Here is a 23,621-nt window from a genome sequence, read left to right as displayed (position 1 = left end):
ATTATAATGCCTGAATGTTGCTGTATGTATCATTTAGTAGAAACATTTGAGCTTTTAGAAAAACTTTCACAATTTTAATTTAGTAAATGCCAGATTTTACACTTAACACTTTATTTAAAACCCTGAAGTCCACTTATAGCATAAGTCAAGTCAAAACTTTCCACATCCCACACTTTCCGCGACCTATGCTAACTTTTAAAAGTTTAGGGTCTGTAATTTTTTTTTTAAGAAATGAATACATTTATTCGGAAAATGACTCAAATTGATCAATAGTTACAGTGAAAACATTGACATTGTTACAAAAAAAATACATTTCAAATAAATGCTGCTTTTGAACTTTCTATTCGTAACAGGATCCTGAAAAAAAGCATCATGTTTTCCACAAAAATAATAATTAGCATAACTGTTTTTAACATTGATAATAATAAGAAATGTTTCTTGAGCAGCAAATCAGCATATTAGAATGATTTCTGAAGGATCATGTGACACTGAAGACTGGAGTAATGATGCTGAAAATTCAGATTTGCATCACAGAAACAAATTGCATTTTAAAATGTTAAAATAGATAATAGTTATTTTAAATTGTAATAATATTTCACAATATTACTTTATTTCTAAACAAATAAATGCAGTCCTGGTGAGCATAAGAGACCACAACCTTTTGAATGGTAGTGTATGTTCGCCATCTTAATGGTCTGAATTAAGACCATCCCTTCAACCACACGATCTTTCTCCAAACACCAACCTTCAAAGGCCAACCCTAGCATGCAAAATTACCAGCAGAGAGGCTCTTTTCTGATTGGCCAATGCGCATAGGCTGCATTCACATCCTTTTTTTACCATGTAAAGAGCAGAGAGCTGTCATGGAAACAAATGTGTGATTTCAGGACAGCTATTTCAGTGAAATCTGCCAGGTAGTAGAGGCCTTTTAATAAGTGGTATTCCAAAAATATAAATGCTTACAGCAGCTTTTACAGCAGGCTGTTTTTGGTTTATTACCTTTAAACTACTGCTTTCAAATCGATTAATCGCATTTAATCACACCTAACAAAAAAGTTTGCGTTTGTATAATATATGTGTGTACATATATATGTGTGTGTGTTATATTACATAAACACAAACTTTTATGTTAGATGTGAGCTTTCTATAGAGAACATTTACATGACACAGCTTTTTGTTATATGTAATTCTATGTCTGAACTGTTCTTCAACCCTTCTAAAATTTCCCTCGGCTACTGACTAGGGGACTGATTTGCATTTCCCGTCTTGATGGCTTTGCTGGAGTTCAGAGCCAAGAGACCAGATGCCTGAAAAATCACTTAAGAGCCCCTTCCACGCTGATCCTTCTGCGACCACGAGCTGTCAACATCCCCTCTTCTCCCTGTCCTCCTGTCCATTGTCTGACTTACACTTGCAGGATTTTAAAGCACCACCGGCCATTTGCAACTTCGAGCAACATCCTCGAACACACTGAAACAATCTCACCCTCACACACTCAGCCGCACGCCCTCTCGCTTTCCCACACACGCATCTCTGAACATTGGCTCGGTCTTTCCAATGCATCCTACACGCAGAAACAGAGCAAACACACGCACACATTCCCATACGCCCCGGAGGACTCTCTTCTGAGCAGTTCCAGGTTGAGTGCAGTGTGTGTCCTGGGTTCATGCCAGATGGAGGCTGAGACCAAGCGTAGGATTCATTACCCAGAGCTTTTTGTTTAACACATCTCTCTCTCTCTCCTCCAGAAATCTATCGTTAACAGTAAAACTCTAATCGAAAATAATCATTTGGACTGCAATGGTTTTCTTTTTTCTTTTCGCCATGTTATATCACACTGATGGCGAGTATTCAAGCTCAGACTAGTCTGTAATAGTTCTCTCTGGGGACTTATGATATACCCTTCAGAAGTTTGGGGTCAGTTTGAAAAGAAGTCTCTCATGCTCACCAAGGCTGCATTAATCTGTGATCAAATTCACATTAAAACTAAGACAAATTGTGAAATAACAGTTTTCTATTTAAATATATTTTAAAATGTAATTAATTCCTGTGATCAAAGCTGAATTTTCAGCATCATTCCTGTCATTCATCATTCAGTGTCACATGATCCTTCAGAAATCATTATATTATGCTGATTTGCTGCTCAAGAAACATTTCTGATTAATATCAATGTTGAAAACAGTTGGGCTGCTTAATGTTTTTGTGGAAACCATGAGGAATTTTAATTTTTTCTGGAAATAGTAATCTTTTGTAACGTTATAAATGTTTTACTGTCACTTTGATCAGTTTTATTGAAGCTTGTTCCTGCCACAGAAATTTAAAAAAGGTAAATGCAACTTGCGACTTTTTAATCAAACAACAAGACTTTATAACTCACAATTCCGAGTTTTTCAGAATTGTGAGATAAATGGTCAAAATGACTTCTTTTTTTTTATTCCGTGACAGAAACAAGCTTTCATAATGAAATGCATCCATACAGAAGAGAAAAAACAGCAACATAAAACATTGAGTGAACATGCATTGTGCTGCTTACCTCAGTGAGGTGAGGGTTGGGGTTGAATCCGCATTGGTTGCACACCATGGAGTGGCACTGTGTGCATTTATTGCAGTTTGGCTGGCCGTCTGTGGTGCCCGTCAGATCTGCACTCTTGCACACCGGACACAGCTTGCTGCTGGGCATGGGTGCGATCTGGGGCAAAGAATAGGGCGAGGAGGGAGCGCTGCCCCCGGGCGAGACAGGGTGCCCGCCTTTACTGCTCCCCACGTCCACCTGGAGGTTCTTCCGTGCAGCTTGACCCTGACCGGGGCCCTGAGGCTGTGTCTGAGCTCCAGGACCGGGTCCTGTACCTGGCGGACCCCCAGGTTTAGGTCCCATGCTCGGGTCTGTCTGATTTGGTTTGCCTTGGATACTGTGGAACAAAAAAAAAAGACATTGGTGCGTGAATTAAAGCAGGGGGGTGTGGCATATGTTTGAAATCAACGATAGCTGAACACTTTGTTGAATCCATCTGCCCAGGGGATTCACAGGAGGAGATTTAAAGAGCTTTGTGCCACAGCTTCCCGAGCAGTTTGAATGAAAATAGAAAGATAAATCAATACAGCAAGGCAAAATCTGGGGGACGGACGCAAAAGGATTGACAAGGACTTTCAATGATTCTCCAAAAGAATATGAAAACGTTATTTGGGGTGACAAAAAGGTTTCCTCTTTAGTTATGCATATTTACTTGTCTGAAATGGTCATTCTTGAACTTTGACATAGAACAGAAGCCGCTTAGTGGCAAAGTTACAAAATCACGGATTTAAGGTTAATAAAAAAAACAGATTATGGTTATGAATTATCATTACTGGTGCCAATTAAGGCAAGCATCACTGCTATTGCTCATACTTATGGTTAGAGATTTTCAAAGCAACCTGTACTAACAACAATAAAATCAATATGTACTGTAATTATTGTTATTTTATCGTTATTATAATAGCACAATATATATAATATAATATATAATAACACAATATAATAAACAACTTTTATTATATTATTAACAATATAATATAATATAATAATGCATGTTGTGTCCGTTTACCACCACTGATGTATGAGTTGATGAATGTTTATATGTGAATAAAAACCTAAATTCAATCTGTTCATCATATAAAGCGATCTTTATAATAGTGAAAGGTCTCTTCAGAAAATTTGGACTAAACCACTCTATTCATATGGATTCGTTTTTTGAAGCGTCAAAGAAGTAGTTGTGTTGCTGTCAATGGAGGGACAGAAAGCTCTCAGATTTCTTCAATAAGATCTTCATTTGTGTTGAACGAAGATGAACGAAGATGAACGAAAGTCTTAAGGATTCTGAATGACATGAACTCCGCTAGAGTTCTTACGAGATCAAGAAAATATGATCATATAACACCGATTTTATCATCACTACATTGGTTACCTATAAAGTTCTGTATTAATTACAAGGTATTGCTACTTATAAAGCCCTAAACGGCTTAGCTCCAGTCTATTTAACGGATCTTCTATCGCCCTATAATCCATCGCGCTCTTTAAGATCACTAAATTCAAGGCTTTTGGTCATACCTAGGATATCCAGAACCACCAAAGGAGGGAGAGCATTTTCACATTTGGCTCCAAAACTCTGGAATAGTCTTCCTGATACTGTTCGTTGCTCAGACTCGCTCTCCCAGTTTAAAACTAGATTAAAGTCGCATATCTTCAGCCAGGCATTCTTATAATCCTACAGTTCAAACTACAATCCGGCCTCTAGCTCATAAATGCCAGAGGAGAACTGGCCCCCGACTGAGCCTGGGTTCTCCCAAGGTTTTTTTTCTCCATTAGGTCACCTGATGGAGTTTTAGGACACCATTAGGTCACTTGATGGAGTTTTTCGGTTCCTTGCCACTGTTGCCTTTGGCTTGCTCAGTTGGGGATATTTTGGGGATATTTAATTTAATTTTATCAATCAATAAATTCCTCTTGAAACAAACTTTGTTGTATTATTTTAATTTAATACTGTGAAGCTGCTTTGATACAATCTGTATTGTGAAAAGCGCTATACAAATAAACTTGACTTGACTTGACTTGACATGAAGGTGGGTGAGTAATTAAAGACAAATTTCATTTTTGGGTGAACTATCCTTTAAAAATAATCTGTATTGGTATTGAATTGGTTTTTATTGTGAAATATCAGATAACAGACACAGAAAGTTCAAGATGGCTCTGCATAAGAGGACATCTGTGGCAAAATTTGGAAAAAGCCAGCAAAATAGTTGGATGACAGATGCAGAAATCGACCATGAAGGAGAACTCACAGGTGATTGAATGCTTCATTCAAAGAAATCCTTTCAATGGAACCATTTTAATGGATCTGCTGTTTACTTCAAACACAAACACACACACACACACACACACACACACACTCCGGCTCAAGAATCTTAAAAATCTGCCAGTGGCCGTTTTATCACATCGTCGCCGCACTACATCACGCTGTAAGTTCGTTTGTGAGCGATTTTCTGTTGACACTTTTGGAGAAGCCGGAAAGAATAAGAGCTGTGAACGTACTTAAGCATTTAATCAATATTCTCTAATGAGCTATTTAATGTCATTTCACTCAAAATAACTGTCAATGGTGATCAATAACCATTATGGAAATCCCAGAGCTGACATAACTGAACCTATAATTCCGAAGCCTTTAGAAAACAACATTATTACCCAAGAAAGAGATGCTGAATGTGTGTCCTGTTTAAAGATGAACTACTTTAGCATGAATGTGAGTCATGGAGTGTGTCATAAAGAAACTTTTGATCATTGCATAACTGTTTTTGTCTACTTGTATGTTTTATTCATGATCAAATTTACATGTGAATGAGGTATTGTGGTTTGTTTTACTGAGCTTACTTAATATCCACATTTTCGGTCAATGACATATTTACGAGTCCTATGCTTTCTCACATTTACAGCTGCTTGCTTTCTAACTATCACTTAAGCTTTTGTTGAACCCTTTCTTGGCCTCTTTTTCTGTTTTTTGTCCGTAAGTTGCCTATAAAGGCATGAGAGGGTTAGTGCAGACTTTCTGCTACTCTGAGGTCGTTTATCACATGTCAACAGCAGTAATGATTTTCTCTTCTTCTTTCTTCCACAGGCTGGTGCTGGGATTAGTGAGCAATTAGAATGGATTCTCAGCTTTCTCTATGGTCATAACAACGTCTCCGGAGAGCCCGGCTAACACACCAGCGCACGGGTACACACACAGAGAGCCTCGAATGTACACACAAGACACTTCAAAAGCTTACACTTCCTCTGTCAGATTCGGAGAAACGAGAAAAGCGTGTGAGAACTAAAATAGCAGGTTTCACAGTAACAGTGAGTCAGGCTGAGAAGTGTGTGTGTGTGTGTGTGTCTTGCTCTGTTGTCTGTCCAGGAATATTTCCAGCACCTGGTCCCTCATTATATGCTGCCCTAAAACTTCAAGTGAAACTTCAACGCCAGAAAATCAGGCCGTCTTTCCCATCCTGCTTCATCTAAAGCCATTATTACCAAGGTCTGAATCAACCGAGACGCGCCAAAGAGGGAGAAAAGCTCATTATTTCAGTGTCAGCTTTGTATTCTGCAAAGAAATTTAATCTCAGTCCAACTAGGGATCCAAAGTTCCTTCCCAACATTCAATTTAGACACTATATTGACTTCGAAACAGTTCGACTCAAGAGGGAAAGGCTTACAGGTACTATTTCCAATGGTACATTACTGATCTTTCAGTATATTTCAAGGTAAAGGGCATCAATTTTAAACGTTAAAAGTCTTTCTCAACCCCAGGTCAAAATGTTGTGAAAAACAAATGTCAACTCCACCCTTATATTCCCCACTGGTGTGACTCACTGCCAATTGCTAACACTTGACTTGCTTTGTTTCAGTCATTGCAGATCAAGCCTTGAGCCATTTAAAAAATGTAGAAAGCTAAATTATAAATTAGGGCTGGAACGATACATGGATGTAATCGATTACAAAAATATGTTGATTTTGAATGCGAGAATAAATGGGATGTTTGTTTTTGACAGAATTATTATTATTATTATTTTACTACAGTGGAATGGTACAAAACTTGGTAAAGGTTTTGGCACTTGCTGTGTGAAAATCACGGACATGATTTGAAAAGGTTAAATTGTCCAAAAATTAATGAGAGACGAATTTCATCTATTGGAAACTTTTGGTACGGCGCACAAATTCTTACTGAAAGCTAATTTTTTGAGATAAATCAACCTCAAATTTGGAAAACAGCTTGTTTACATTTATGACTTTGATTTTCTCAGTTTTAGAAAATATATATTTCATATAAAAATTGAAAATGGTATTTTTGTGCATTTGTCCTAACAATAAATGTAAAATTCTTCTTTTTTTCAATGTCACTTTTTTCACTTCATCAATAATCTGTCATGTGTCGTCTTTAAAAAGAAACCAAATTGAAGTCTGTGCTCGAAAGCATTCAAGATTTATGACAGTTTAAGTTGTAAATTTCATTTTCAGGCCTATGCTCAAAAAGTTAATAAATGAATTATAACTATTGCATAAATACAATTTAGAACCATTAAATCCCCTAAAAATACAAAATATTAAATAAAAATACATTATCGAACTAAAATATACTACAATCATTTCATTGAAATAATAAAACATTCTGTCATTTTTGGCCGACCCGCGAACAGTACCAGAGGGTTAAAAATAATATTTCATTTCATTTTCATGTTTAATACACCAACCATTCATGATGCGGCACAACAAGCTCAAATTTTCAATGTGAAGTGAAGTAATTTCCTAGTCTTATTCACAAATTGGTTGCAAACTACATAGCCACTGTCTGTTTACAGTTTTTTAACAAAACAGAAATAGCTCAAAGAAAAAAAAAGATGATTATCATAGTGATTTACCGTTTCATAATAGGTAAAATTAAGTCCCTCTGAGAAGCTCTCTGCATGTCCCTGAGAGAAGCAAATGCATGCACTGTAATATATGAACATACAAGCAAATGGGACAACTGTTGGCATGCAGGTTATTTGTTTTAGGAAGAATTTGATGAAAAATGTTTGTGGTCATATTGAGATTTCTGACTTCAGACTGCATATCTCGGCAAATCAGAGCACAGTTTGAGACATTCTGGAGATCTTTTCTGAAACTATACCAGGAGACCTGTGAGGCCTTTTCTCAAGAGTAAAATATGAGAAGCCAAGTTCATTTGAGATTAAAGTTCATTTAATTTCACTGAAGTCTAGAATAATCACTGCGACAGTATAGTTTTATATAACATACAACATATACAAATGCTTTAGGATATATTCTCTGTGGCAGAAATAAACTCACTGACAAATTCATCACACTTTTCATCACATGGCTGATAGATTTCTGCTGAGGGCATTTCATAATATCTTTATTAAAATAAGAAGAACTATGCACCCAATGCACTCTGAGATATTGCTCATATCAATATGCATTGAATTTATCCTTACTGAAATCCTGAAGCCTGGGCAGGGGAGAGAAAGCTTCAATAAAGAGTGAATTAACAGTAAAGAGAACAGCTAGAGGGTAAACGCATTCAATGCTAAATCAAGCTTCCTGTAATGTCCATGCTCAAAAGTCAGAACAATGACAGGGCAGCTAAATAATATTTTAAAAGGTCTAATTCCTCACAACCTGAATATTAAAGAGCTCGTATTATGCCCTTTTCTTGATTTTGTTTTTGGGTTCTACTAGAAAAGGTTTTCATGCTTGAATGTTCAATAAACACATTATTTTTTACATATTAGACATTGTTGCAGCACCTCTCTTTCCAATCTGTCAGTAACGCTCTGTTTAATTCCTGTCTCCATGAAGCCCCTCCTTGCTAAAAGCAGGATGTGCTCTGATTGGTCGGCTGGACAAGTGTGTTGTGATTGGCCAACCGCTTCAAGCATGTTTGGGAAATGTCACGCCCCTTACCATTGCCATGAGTTTCTGCTTCTCAGGTGTAAAAACTAACACTTGGACATGGCAACAACACACTACTTATAATTCAACCAGGCCTCTTCCCTTTTTTTGTGTACGCCTTGGGCAAGAACATTTTAAATAAGGAAAATTATGACATGTTCATTTCCGGAAGAAAACTCAAGACTTCAATTGAATCATTTCAGGGAGTTCAGAAACAGTGCGCACTGATATAGAGAGCTCCCTTTGAAATTACTTTGTGCTTTGTAGCTTTTCAAACAAAGTTGACAAAGTCAAACAGCAAAATAAAAAATAAAAAGAAGCATAATATGCCATCTTTAAAAGTACCATCTGCAACAGGACGGCTGATCAAGACTCAGAAAAGGTTACAGTCATTTGTGAAAAGATTAGAATTTCTGGCTGGTTTGGGGCGTCAATTAAACACTACAAACAAAATCAAATAATCAAAAATGTGTTAAACTTGTGTGCTTCCTTTTTCGTTCTTTATTTTATTTTTCGTGAAGCATTATTTTGCTGCGTTTCAGCAATGATAAAGAGACATCCACTCTTGCATTGCGTGTTCATGCATTCCGGGGGCGGAGCAATGAAGGGAGGGGCGTGTTTGTTTGGGTTGATTTCAAACGTCAACAGTGTTCGACAACGATTCTCGGAAATCACATACTGCACCTTTAAGCAGCAAATCAGCATAGAAAGATTTATGAAGGATCATGTGATACTGAAGTAATGAGTAATGATGCTGAAAATTTAGATTTGCCATCACAGGAATAAATTGCATTTTGGAATATATTACAATTGAAAACACTTACTTTCAATTGTAATAATATTTCCCAATGTTGCTGTTTTTACTGTATATTTGATTAAATACTGTGAGCATAAGAGACTTCTCTTTCAGACCCCATGTTAGTGTATAAAGCCTAGGACAGAGACTATACAGACAGGGATGCAGTCTGTAACATTGTTTGCTGATATACCCTTGAGACACGTCTGTCACCAGTGCTTTACAGATTTAAACTTTAAATGTTAGTGAGTTACACAAGCAGGGCCATGGTTATTGACAGGGTGATTCGATACACCATAACTTGTGTTTAATCAAGAACTTATTGTGTCTGCTATGATTGATTGTGTCATTAACTGAAGCATGTACTCCTTATAATTGTCTAGTGCTCAGGTAATTATCTACGAATGCAGAAATAATAAAAAACATAATGGATCACTGATTAGCTATTTCTACTCTGTGTCTCAATGCAGGTAATCATTGTACTTTCGGTGGTCATTCTATTTAAAATGCATGGCAAATTTAGATATTATGACATTTCACTCTCAGACAACTCACAAGACCATCTATCTGCTCGAACAGAAATATAGATATAAAGAAACAATACGGATGTGTACATACTTGCTTGACTCTCCAAATGAGGACATACCATAGACATTTATTGTTTTTATATAAACCTAATTATAATTACTACGGACTTACCCAAAATTGTAATAATAATTTTAATAATAATATTAATTACTAAAGACTTTTCCTCAGCTGTGTTGAAATTTACATCACAATGAACAATTTTGGCATTAATACATTTTTTCAAAAGTTACCTGCTTTAGAAAACTTTTGCATTACAGTTTTTCTCGATTGGTTTGGCTCATTTCTTGAAACCGAGATGACATTCTCAAAACCATAAGGTCATTTGGCCAAACAGTCTTACAGTTCTGCTCAACATTATAGCTCACTAGCAAAATCAAATATCTTTCCCCAAACTCTTCTTCCATGCTTCAAAAGCAGATTCCTTTCCCATATAAAAGGTCAGTACAGTCAAAATAGCACAGATCCTTCTCAATTGCCTTGGCACATGTGCATTCATTTAGTACTTTTGTCAAAATAACCTGGATGGTTTAGCACAACACCATGGATCCCCTGCAAAAGCTCATATCTCTCCCAAAACAGTTTATCCATGTGTCAAAACTAAATATCCTTCTCATATAAATAGTCAATGCCCCCAAAATGCATTATACCTTTGGCATTGTTTAAGCACTGCAAGTCAAAATGCTTAGACGTTTTGTCACTGAGGCACAGGTCTAGCAACAGAATACCACTATGAATAAAACTAAAAGATTTTACAGTAAAATCAGCCTCCAATAAACCACTCATACTCAAGGAAACTGTAAACATTTTTATTCGTACAAAGAAATGTTAACATTAGAGAACATACTGTGAAAAGAAAACATATACAGGATTCTGTAAATGTGAACAGTTATAAACACAAACAAAAAACAAAAAAAACTCTAGCCTACCATACTGTAAATAAAGTTTCAGAACTATAGTACAGTAATATTTTCAGTGGTCGCCATTGTCACCCTCTCTTTCCTGGCCACCATCCTCATCCTCCTGGCCATCGACGCGCTGCTCTCTGTTAGGCCATAAATTCTCATCCACTTCGCAACGGATATTTTCTCTTGCGATGCAGCGAGGGAAGAAACGGCGTGAATGTCTCAACCATCCCCTACATTGATCCCCTGTGATGTCCTCACATGCAGCATCCATTGCATGCAGCAGGGCCCTCTGGTCTTGAGCCTGATGCTCATACACCCTCCACCTCCAAGCTGAAAAAAACTCCTCAATTGGATTTAGGAAAGGAGAGTAAGGTGGAAGAAACTCCATTAGCATCCGGGGATGGGTGGTGAACCAGGTTCTGATGCGTGGGCCACGGTGGAAGTTCACATTATCCCACACAATGACATAATGTGGTAGCTGAGGTCCTTCTTCACCTCTCTCATTTTCCGGGATCAGATCAGTATAAAGGTGGTCCAAAAAATTGAGGAGCTTTTGTGTATTGTAGGGCCCTAAACTGGGAATGTGTGTGGCCACACCTCTTTCTGATATAGCGGCACACATTGTTATATTTGCTCCTCGCTGGCCTGGGACATCCACAGTGGCTCGGTGGCCAATGATGTTACGGCCACGCCTTCGACCTTTGGCCAGGTTGAAGCCAGCTTCATCAACGAACACTAGGATGTGAGAGGTTTCGTTGCCTTCTAATGCCATTATTCTCTACAATAGAATAAAAATAAATCTAATCAGTCAAGTAGAGACAGATACTGCAGGGAGGATCTAAAGTACTGTAAAAAGAGGGAGTGAAAAACTGAAGACAATTTCTAGGCAAAATGCTCTAGTCACACAAAGCTGGATTCTGAAGGTAAAAAGGATAAAGCAAAACAAAAAAAAGTGGTAACCATGTCTTACTGTAATAGTGTTACAATGATAGACAACCAGTAGTTGACTTACATGCACATACTGGTACCGCAGCTCTTTCACTCTGTCAGAGTTTCTCTCAAATGGTACCCTGTAAATCTGTTTCATGGTCATCTGATGTTTCTTCAATACCCGGTCTATTGTGGAGATGCTGATAGAGTTTATATTTTGGAACATTACATTGTCTAGAAGGATTGCATTACGAATCTGTCTCAGTGTGATGGCATTATTTGCAATGACCATGTTGCATATTTCTTGTTCTTGTTGTTCATTTAGAAGTTTTCTTCTGCCACCCACTTGAGGCTGTCGTCCAATCCTAGACATACAAGTCAAAGGTCAACACTGTAAATTTGTTACAAAATGAGTTACCAATGTAATTGTACTGCTGTTTTATGGTACTAAAAGTGTGATGCACTGCACAGTGACTGGAATACTATTCACAGTATTTTCTCCATTTTTTTTTCTTTGTCATTTTTATAGTATCATATAACATCACATGAAGATATTACAGTACTCTAGGCCTACACACACACCAACACTGAATAGTTCAATAGAATAGTTCTGTACCTGTTTTCCCTGCGAAAGGTTTGGATGATGGAGGAGACTGTAGACCGAGGCACATTAGGCTGCACTCGGCGACCTGCCTCTGCCATTGTGAGGCGATGGTTTATAACGTGGTCAATAAGGGTGGCCCGGATTTCATCTGGGACATCATGGTGCCTCCGTGCTCCTCGGCCTCTTCCCCCTATTCCTCCACGCATTCTCACTCCTCCTCTTCCTCTTCTTCTTCCTCCTCTTCCTCGAGCAGGAAGTTGCTGTTGTACTTGGCGAGGTTCTTCCATGTTCACACTGCAAATGAAACTGGCCCCGGGCCAAGCTCTGTCTATATACTTTTGGCAGCAGTCATAATCATAGACAACACCTGTCAGGTAACTAAACAAACTGTTTGATTGGTCATCTGAGATGTGGGAAACTGCTCCTTCGTTAGTTCTAATTTCACCTGATTGATTGTCAAGTACTGTCATAAATTTATCAAATGTTCCAAGAAATTCTTTCATGGTATTATATCTTTGACTAATTTTGACAGTTGAACAGACAATTGTGCATATGATGACTTACACAATGAAACCATGCTGATATGTTTTGGAGAGAGTAACCATTTCACTGAAAAATCAACTAATCAGTTTAGATCAGCAAGATCTATTTATTTGGAAAATGTGCTAAATGTGGGCTCATTGTGCTAACTGTAGCTACTTGTACATAATCATTTGAAAAAAAGCACAGAGTCACTTGAGACATGTACTAAAGCATTTGCAATTTGATAAAACCAATGAAAAATGACATTCTGTTGTGAACAATTGCAAGGTGGTTTGGAGATTTGTCCATGTTATTTTGAGAATGTCATCTCGGTTTCAAGAAATGAGCCAAACCAATCGAGAAAAACTGTAATATAAAGATGGTTTAATAAAACAAAATTGCATATGCAGAAAATTACACATACTGTATGTACATTTATTTTCAAAAATAATTTATGAATTTTTTAATTTATTTTTCTTTATCATTACTATTAATATAAATAAATAAATATTATTATTCTTTCTTATTTATTCTTCATTTTTTTGTTTTTTATGTTTTTCCAATTGAGGACAATCCTAGAGGTTCCCAAAGGACGGTTTTATCAGATTTGGCTTAGTTCTGAGCATAATTTTGTCCCCAAATTATAGTGTAAAAGTAAATTCACGTGTTTTGCCATGTCCATTATTATATGTGTGGGCTTACGGACGGACGGACGGACGGACGGATGGATGGATGGATGGATGGATGGACTGATGGATGGATGGATGGACGGACTGATGGATGGATGGATGGATGGATGGATGGATGGATGGACGGACGGACTGATGGACGGACTGATGGATGAAAGGATGAAAGGATGAAAGGATGGATGGATGGATGGATGGATGGATGGATGGATGGATGGATGGACGGACGGACTGATGGACGGACGGACTGATGGACGGACTGATGGATGAAAGGATGAAAGGATGGATGGATGGATGGATGGATGGATGGATGGATGGATGGATGGATGGATGGATGGACGGACGGACTGATGGACGGACTGATGGATGAAAGGATGAAAGGAGGAAAGGATGGATGGATGGATGGATGGATGGATGGATGGATGGATGGATGGATGGACGGACGGATGGATGAAAGGATGAAAGGAGGAAAGGATGGATGGACGGACTGATGGATGGATGGATGGACGGATGGATGGACGAACGGAGGATGGATGGACGGATGAATGGATGGGTGGATAGATGGATGGATGGACGGACAGAAGGACGGATGGATGGAAGGATGGACGAACGGAGGATGGATGGACGGATGAATGGATGGATGGACGGACTGATGGACGGATGGATGGAAGGATGGACGAACGGAGGATGGATGGACGGATGAATGGATGGGTGGATGGATGGAGAGACTTATAATTACCTTCATATAAAAACAGAAGTCTCGATATATTCTCATGTGGAACCTATGCATCACATGACCAGCTCACTTTGACACGTTTCCCTGTGAATGCAGCTTTACATTGATCAAATCTGTATGCAGCATGACAATACTTTAATCCTACCACTCTACATAAAATCCTAAATTGGGCACAATCGCATGTACAAAGGGGCTTAAGTGTTTCCCCGAGCAGGAGCGAACAGTAACTGTGATTCTCTCTTCTCTCTGCAGTCCATAAAGGGGCAAACAGCAGCCTTAGACAGCCATGTCCGCTGGATCAGATTCATTTGGATCTGTAGTGCTGAGCAGTCCCCTTCACTCCTCTCTCTACTGTGTTAACACCTCTGATGAGTCACAGAGTGACAGAAGGAGAGTACAGAACCAGTGGGAGTCAGCTCCACATGAGAAGAACAGACATGGGTGAAGCCTGACAAATTCAATTCGTGTCTCCTCTCGCTCGAGATACAGTCCTACGAGGACTCGTGTGAAAAGAGCTATACTATCCTTCTGTGTGGAGTCCTATACTCCTGTAGTGCAGTGCAAGACAAGTCATCGTCATTTGTGGCATAAAGTTGATTACCACACAATTAATGTCAACTTATGCCTTCTACTCTTTTAAAAAGGCAAATATCTGGGTTACAGTGAGGCACTTACAATGGAAGTCAATGAGGCCAATACATGTTACAATACTCATAACTCGTTCAATAAACAGAAACAAATATAAACAATGTGTTTACACGATTTAATGTGAAATCACCATAAATTCTAACAGCCTAAAATGACTAAGATTGATGATTTAAACAGCTTTACAGCTCAAATAATACAGAGGAAAGAGCTTAATATATTTATTTATTTTTATTCAAAGAAAAAAAAAAATCACTTCCCTTGTGCGTCACCATAACCATGAAGGGTTAAGTTGAAATTACTTTTTGTGGTAATCAACATTATGCCACATTTGCTGTCAATTGAGATGAAACAGAATATTCAGGGTGTATAGAACTAAACTCTTAGAGTACTTTACTCTAGTGTGGTGCACTATACTCTAGTGTGGAGCTCCTGAGTGTAAAATTAAGGTAGGGCAGATTCTGGGTTTTAGAGCTAGTTTATGATGAACATTTTTAAACTTTATATTGTAAATCACTGAACACATGCAGACACACTTTTGGGAGAGATCTAATGTCGTTATTCAGCCTAAGGGTGGCACTCTAATTTTGATTGACAGGCTTTAAAGGGTTAGTTCACCCAAATATGAAAATTATCCCATAATTTACTCACCCTCGGGCCATCCTAGGTGTATATGACTTCCTACTTTCAGCCAAACACAATCTGAGTTATATTAAAAAAAATATCCTGGCTCTTCCCAGCTTTATAATGGGAGTGAATGGTACCTTAGATTTTGAAGCCCAAAAAAGTACATCTATCCATCATAAAAGTAATCCATACAGCTCCAGGGAGTTAATAAATGCCTTCTGAAGCCAAGCGATGCATTTTTATAAGAACAATATCCGTGTGGTGACGTGAAAATAAGTCTCTGGTCTCAAATAATGGCCTCAATAGACCTTATTTAGAGCAGCGCCATGACAGGTATGAAAGCGAGGCTGTGAGAGATAGACTTAAAAAAACTGTATAAAGCTCCAATATCACTTACTTTCCACAGCTCATGTTGTCTAGAGTTTTTTGTCTACTGAAATTTCTAGGAAAGAAATTTTGGCAGTGTTTCATAAGCAGAACAATCCAAAAACACAGTAAATAACAGTACAACCACTGGAGAGATACATGTCTATCCCTCACAGCCTCGCTTTCATTCCCGTTAAAGGCCCCCTGAAATCAAAACGTTTTTTAGCTTTTAGTATGAACATGTTAGCCGTAAGGTTATGAATAAGCTAGTGTGTTCCAAACCAATGACAAAATCCGCATTTAGGAGATATAAGCAGTCAAAACTTACAGTCTCTCACTTCCGCTAAAATGGATCACGGATTTTAATGACATCACCACGGCTTCTCATCACATCTTCTGTCCAATCAGATGCTCTCTAGAATCTAAAGCTCCGCCCCATGCTATAAATACCCAACGCATACAAGTCACGGAGAAATATGGGTTGCAGGTGTGTGTTCAGTTGCTCAAACGCTCAAGTTTTATTCCATTTTCCAACTGTACTCTGGTTTAGAGTGAACTTATTCAGATCTCTACTATTCACCACAGATTTACATTGGACTATTGTGGGGCGCCGTAGAGCAGGGGAAGACTCAGGCACCCTAGGACCCGCTTAAAATCACAATACAGGCCTGCCAAAGCCATGCTCAATTTTAATCTATCCCACCCACTTTATGACTTAAAATAGTCTAAAAAATAAAATAAAAAATTGCTGCAGAAAGCTGAATACATTTACAATTTATAATGGATTCAGTTTAAATAGAGATCTATGTTGGATGAATATTTTGGTGTTAATATTTTGGCTGGTGTGGAGTACTATATGCCTATACTATACTATACTATACTATACTATACTACTATACTATGCTATACTGCAATACAGACCACCATTACTATGCTGACATACAATGAAGATGTCATACCGGTACAGTAAGGTTTGAAGGCCGGGGAACCGTGAACAACTAAAGATTAAGTGTCATTTGATGGAAGAGGTCTGAAATGGGAAGATGTGGCATTAACCTTTTTAAAATTGGCCTTTCGACATGTGGGCCGGCGTGCATCACTATATTGTATCTGTTTTCTTCCAAGGCTTAATAAATGGGGAGGTTTAAAGACTCTGAGCGGGAGCGTAAAGAGAACGCTAAAAGAATGCCGCAGGCTCACGGAGAACATTTATTCGATTTCTGTGTCATTACAATTCAGGTCCCTTTTATGGGGGTGATGTTTGGCGGCTAAGACAGCAATGTTCCTATCCCATCTGCTGGGAAATAAAGCGCCGGATCCTCTTCTGTCTTCTCCATCCATCTCACTCATTCCTCCTGTCTTTCTCTTCGTCCGTGTTTCACTAATAGCACAAACAACACCTACACACTCCTCTTAAAAGTCCATACAAACACACTAATAGCTTCTGCTTCCTCATTTTGGCCGTCAATCAAAAGGAAACATTCTGAGTTTGTGCCATGAAAGTTTTCAAACATGTCGATTTTGAAACTGACTGCTTCCCCAAGTGATTAGATTCATGCAACTATATAGCTACATAATGCAATCTTAATGAAACTGTTTTATTTTAAAGCTTAAATATGATAAGGAAACACATGACTGTTTGTAATACTGGAAAGATTGCTAGGAAAGATATGAAACTAGATTGGTAATTCAAGCAGTCAAACTATTCTTCAGTAGTAAACGAATTTTACTTTAGAAAGTAAACAAAAAATAACGAATTATAGTTAATACACTCAAATTAAAACTAAATATTACATAAAACTAAATATCACCATTATTTACTCCACTGTTTAAAAGTTTTGTTAAAAGTTAAAAGATTTGTTTGGAAAGAAATGAATACTTTTATTCAGCAATTCATTACATTGATCAAAAGTAATTAAGTAAATGTATTTATAATGTTACAAAAGATTTTAATTTAAAAATAAATGCTGTTCTTTTGAACTTTCTATTCAGCAAAGAACCCTGAAAACAATATATCATAGTTTCTCAAAAATATTAATGAAATCAGCATAATATAATGATTTCTGAAGGATCATGTGACACTGAAGACTGGAGTAATGATGCTGAAAATTCAGATTTGATCACAGGAATAAATTACATTTTAAAATATAAGCGAATAGAAAACTTTAAATGGCAATAATATTTCACAATATTACTGTTTTTACTGTATATTTGATATAATAAATAAGGCCTTTGCGAGCAGAAGATACTTATTTCAAAAACATAAAAAAAACGGCCTCAAACTTTTGAACAGTACTTATCCACAACATTTAACTAGATATTTATTTCACTGCAAAATTAAGGAGGGAAAAAAGTAAAATAGACTCAGGAATACAACTGAGTCATTCAAATAAATCCAGTTCATTGAAATAAACCAAATGAAATGACTCACTAAAATGAATCAGGCTTCACCAGGCAGTTCGCGAGAGCATGTGATTAGCTTGTTACTAGAAATGTACATTATACTTTGAAAAAGCTCAGTTACAGAAAAATGTAGTTATTATTATGACTTAAGTATACAGTTTTACCAAGCCGACCGCAATGCTGTGAAATGATTTTAAAGACCTGCTTCAGCAAACTTTAAAACTCGTTTTAAAAGATTCCAGAGCGAAAGAAACCCATGAGGAGATTAGCACAAGGTCTCGCCTCATCTGTAGGCATCACACACACTTTACCAGTGAATGATGAAGTGGCTTGATATGGTACATAAGACATTACATCAGTCAGAGATGCAGCCTTTCACACACTATGTGTGTGTGTATGACGGGATGACATTGTACAGAAAAATCTGGGCTTTTCAGCACATCAATAAAAACATGAGACGGACGCGAGAAGAAAAAAGATGCAAGAGTCTCGGAACGGCCTATGAGAAAAACAAATGTTTCCCCTGCCCGTGTAGTAATATCCTCGGTGGGTTTGTTTCTCCCTCAAACACTCACGCAAGGCTACGACTGCGACTACACACCCATTCAGGAGTTTTAATGATGCCGGTCAGACACAGACAGACAGTCAGTACGTGCAGCAGGAACATTATGCCCTACAAATGCATCTGTACTTTTCTCACACGTCCAAACTGATTCAACTTTAGCTTTTGAACAAACCAATCAGGCCATCGAGAAACGCTGACATCAAGAATATAGTCTTACTGCGAGAGGCCTGACTATAAACAAACCGACAGCTAGGTCACCCTCCTGCAACAAATACATTTCATTTGCATCATTGCGTTGTAAATCGATGTTTCAGGTTGGCTACACGGTGTATCTGCACTTCAAAACACTTGATACGAAGTTGTGCAAGATGCAAAACATGCCTTACTTAAGACCAGTATATAACAATGATTCTCAACCAGTGGGTTGCACTGCTAAAAGCAATTAATAAAATGCAACTAACTGTATAATTGAGCAAATTTAGAACAGGAAAATAAATAGGCTTGTCAACTTTTACAACAGAAAAGAAAATGAGTCCCAAATGTTTTGATGTTGAAGTCAAGGGTTGTGCGTCAAATTAAACTTTACAATATTTTGGCACAAATTCATCTGTGACTGTAAACGCAAATTATAATATTATCCAATTTATAACAGTGATTATAAACCAGTGGGTTGCAGGGAAACAATGCTAAAAGCAATTAATCAAATGCAATTAACTGTTTAATTGTGCATTTTTGGGGTTTTCGTAGTGATGCAATGGAAGAACCATTTTAGGTTCCCCAAAGAACCTTGTGAACCAAATCTAAAAACCTTTTTCCACTATAAAGAACCTTTTGTGCAATGGAAAGGTTCGGACGTTAAAGCTTCTTCATGGAAACATAGATGCCAGAAAAAATTACCTTTTTAAAGAGAGTATTTGGACACAAATCTATCTGTTACTGTAGAGGCAGGGCAGATTATAATATTATCCAAATTATAACAATGATTCTCAACCAGTGGGTTGCAGGGAAACATAATGCTAAAAGTAATTAATAAGATGCAACTAAACATATAATTGTGCATATTTAGAATAAGAAAATAAATAGGCTTATCAACTTTTAAAATAGAAGGAAAACACTTATATGTTTTGTTGTTAAAGGTCATATATCCATACGTCATATTATTTTAGCACAAATTCATCTGTTACTGTAAACGCAAGTTTCATGACCTGCCCTCATCCAAAAACCACAAAGACAGCTTCACAATGTAAACGCAGACAACAATAAAAATGGGTCCAACCAGTTTGTGCCAATCATAATGCGTTTTGTGCTATGAATTATTGGCTGCCAAGCACGAAATTATAGCACGAAACTATTGAAATCCAAGAGATGTTTTTGTACAATAACCAATTTTGGTACTGTGCTGGGTCGCCACTTCATATCCAATGTAAAATCTGTGTCCTGAAGCAAAACCACTTGAGAACCACTGCAATACAATATAGACCCTGAGAGAGTAACTATGCAAGCAGCATGAATTGCAATACAAAGTTTGAATAATTCTAAATCTGCAAGGAAAATTCACACATTGCATTATTTAAAGATTGTAAAGGGAAACAAAACAGGAGATGAGAGAGGGGTGGGGAAGAATAGAGAGAGGTAGAGAAAGATGTTCGCTTGCACGTGTAACAGATGAGTCACGTGCATCCTCGTCAAAATTTTATCAATTTTTAATGCTATAATAACATTTCATCATGCTTGCACTCTCAGAACCCTCAAGTGTCTTTTACAGTGAGATTTCAGTACCAGTGCATTTTGATTTCAGCACTGTGAGGCGTGGTTGACAAAGCAAATAATTTCACTTCATTTAACAGCCCAGACTATCATACCAAAGCAAACTGGGGTTTATATTATTAAATAAGAGTGTGACACACCTCTAATTATCCCAGAACATGACTCGCTTCTATAGCCTACTCACCATCAGATACCAGATTTACACAAGTATTTTTGTACTAAATACAGATGAATGCATGTGAAAATCTCTGCTTGCTTAATATGTATCCTGCAATATCATCAATCATGCATTCAGACCATTAAAGCTCAGAAACTAACATAGGTGGCTTGGTTCTGGACAGACAGAGCAAGGCTAACAGCGCAGACTGTCTGTAATGAATGGAAATATACACTAAATAAAACATGCAAAACCAAAACATTCTCATATGGCTGCTTATGTACATATGCATGCTCATATGTAAATAGATCTATGCATCAAGTATGCCAGAGATCAAATAACCCCATGAGTGCAGCATATGTTAGTTGATTGCTGATCTCATGCACATATAGAGGTTTTTAGCTGACAACTGGCTTGCTTAGTTTTAGGTAATGCATATCATTGTGTGTAAATCATCGGGTGTTAAGTGCAAGGCTGTTAAAAACATAATTATCGATTCTGAATATGGCTAAAAGTAATAATGGCATTTTAAATGTAAAAGCACAAGATTAGACCGCACAGACTCATATCGTGTAGCACAAAGCATTGTTTTGAAATCACAAAAAAATACATGTGCCAGAAGCTTTTGAAACGATTCGGGATACCTGTTCATTCCCGGGCCGTGTCCGGTGCCCATTCCCCCGGCAGGCGCTCCGTTGCTCGGCTTGTGGAGCTGTCCACCGCCCGCTGGTGCTGAAATGGAAGCCGGGGCTCCAGCCGTGGGGACAGCGCCTCCCGGTTGCCCCGGCTGGCCCTCTCCTTCGAGGCTCGCTTCATTCCCCATAGTCCCTCTGAGTGAGACGGAGGACAAAGACGAGATCTGCTAACTAGCGTCTGATAGGGGTGTATTTCAAACAACTGGGAGAAAACTCAGCGCAGCTCCTCTTCCGCCATCATCACCTACAATCCAGCATCCTGGGCGGAGCGCGCACGCGTGCGCCCAGCGGAAGGGCTCGACCGAGCACGCGCAGAGCCGGGAGCGTGCAAGAGAACAGAGGCAGGGCGGAGGAGCGGCGTGAACGCGCTTGTGTCCTAGATCTAAAGCCTTGGAGAAATGCATAGATCACTGATGTCTTGAAATAATGAAAAAAGTTACCTTTTAATGTCATTTTATTTATTGTTATTATTTATTTATATTTTATAACACAACGTTTGGATTTTTAGTGTTCTAAGAATAAGCGTCGCATTAAATTAACCCAAATACATTAGCATTATTATTTAACATTATATCAATATTTAATGAGCAAGCTAAAGGTGACAGTAAGTCAAGTCAAGTCAAGTTTATTTGTATAGCGCTTTTCACAATACAGATTGTATCAAAGCAGCTTCACAATATTAAATTAAAATAATACAACAAAGTTTGTTTCAAGAGGAATTTATTGATTGATAAAATTAAATTAAATATACCCAAAATATACCCAAAATATCCCCAGTAAGGAAAAATAACATAACCCAAACATAATAACAATAATAATTATAATACAGGTTCATTTAAATTTGGGACAAAACGTTAATTTTAAGAAAGAGAAAGTGTGAGCTCAGTGAATAAAGAAAGGCAAAGTGCTCTTTCAAAGTCGCCAGACCTCTTCCAGATGGCAAAATTGCAATTTCACACCCAAGCAGAGCTGCTCAAATCAATCAAATTCAATCAATACTAATTTTGACTCTATCCCAAGCTGTGCACAGACACTACTGTGGCACTAATAGATGGCTGCTATATATCCTATAGCAAAAATCTCATTTTCACCTGCATGAAAAATAGAATAAGGGAAAGGGAGAATGAAAGAGAGAAAAACACAGAGATTTGCTTGCATTGCAAACTGGCTGACAGTACTTAATGCCTTTTCCTCAAGCTCTGCTAGTTCAAGAGTTTGGAGTTAGTAAGACTTTTTTTAAAGAAATGAATAGTTTTATTCATCAAGGATGCATTAAATTGATCAAAGGTGACATTAAAGACATTTATAATGTTACATAAGTTTCGATTTTCAAAAAATGCTGAAATGCTATTCATCAAAAAATCCTGAACATAAATGTATCATAGTTTCCACAAAAATATTAAGCAGCAGAACTGTTTTCAACATTGATAACAATAAGAAATGTTTCGTGAGCACTAAATCAGCATATTAGAATTACTTGTGAACAGTTTTGGGGAAAGTTGTAATGTGTTACAATGTTGCGTTACTCGCTAACAAAGTAACTAATTGTGTTTCTTAGTTACTTTTTATGGAAAGTAATGCATTATGTTACACAATGAGATAATATTGCTTATTCGTATGGTTGAATTGGTTCATCGAGGGTCAGCAGCAAAGACATTGGTTAATAAAGTGAGATTAAATACATAAAGTACTTGTATTTAACACATACTTAAATATTATTACTATATTCCTTGTTGTATTTGTATATGTGCGCTGGAAGCTTCAGTACCAAGAAAAATTCCTTGTGTATTCAAGCACACTTGGCAATAAAGCTCTTTCTGATTCGGATCTGTTTTTGTGCAAGTAAATGCATGCTCACATTTAGTCTAGAACAAAAATAACCATCATGTTCACACAACCCACACAAATGCCTCTGCACTTAGTCCAGATTTCTCTCAACATGACCGGTGAGGTGTCAGTCAATAAATGGGAAAACAACCTAACTTGCGTTACTTATTTGAAAAAGTAACTCAGATATTTTGTTGTAAATTTAAAAGTAATGCATTACTTTACTCTTTACTTGAAAAAAAAAAATGTTTTATCTGATTATGTAACTCGTTACTTGTAATGCATCACCCCAACACTGATTGTAAAGGATCATGTGACACTGAAGACTGGAGTAATGATGCTGA

The 23,621-nt window shown here is 37.6% G+C and overlaps 2 protein-coding genes across 3 annotated transcripts in view; both read right to left on the bottom strand.

Annotated features, from left to right (window-relative positions):
• The window catches only part of bsnb (bassoon (presynaptic cytomatrix protein) b), a 94,781-nt gene extending 73,032 nt beyond the window's left edge, over positions 1 to 21,749 (bottom strand). For both annotated transcript variants that reach the window (XM_082155717.1, XM_082155718.1), the window contains exons 1-2: positions 21,400 to 21,749; positions 2,534 to 2,909 (exon numbers count right to left, since the gene is read on the bottom strand). In XM_082155717.1, the coding sequence (XP_082011843.1) occupies positions 2,534 to 2,909; positions 21,400 to 21,578 (555 nt within the window). In that variant the 5' untranslated portion in view covers positions 21,579 to 21,749. The remainder of the gene's footprint in view (positions 1 to 2,533; positions 2,910 to 21,399) is intronic.
• Positions 10,635 to 12,552, bottom strand: LOC309487940 (uncharacterized protein). Its single transcript, XM_082155943.1, has 3 exons — positions 12,294 to 12,552; positions 11,760 to 12,042; positions 10,635 to 11,525 (listed from the first exon to the last, which is right to left on the bottom strand). Exons 1-3 carry the CDS (start codon positions 12,485 to 12,487, stop codon positions 10,812 to 10,814), a joined length of 1,191 nt encoding a protein of 396 aa, XP_082012069.1. The 5' UTR covers positions 12,488 to 12,552; the 3' UTR covers positions 10,635 to 10,811.
• Positions 21,750 to 23,621: the final 1,872 nt, after the last annotated feature.

Source organism: Leuciscus leuciscus (assembly GCF_965113295.1).
Source record: "Leuciscus leuciscus genome assembly, chromosome: 23".
Lineage (NCBI taxonomy): Eukaryota > Metazoa > Chordata > Actinopteri > Cypriniformes > Leuciscidae > Leuciscus > Leuciscus leuciscus.
The sequence above is the reverse complement of the archived record's forward strand: the minus strand, read 5'-3'. Positions and strand labels throughout refer to the sequence as shown.

Coding starts and splice junctions, on each gene's coding strand:
- LOC309487940 (XM_082155943.1), bottom strand. CDS start 12,487: ATGCGTGGAGGAATAGGGGGAAGAGGCCGAGGAGCACGGAGGCACCAT. Junction 12,043..12,293: donor ACCTTTCGCAGGGAAAACAG/GTACAGAACTAT, acceptor TTGTATGTCTAG/GATTGGACGACAGCCTCAAG. Junction 11,526..11,759: donor TGCGGTACCAGTATGTGCAT/GTAAGTCAACTA, acceptor ATTCTATTGTAG/AGAATAATGGCATTAGAAGG.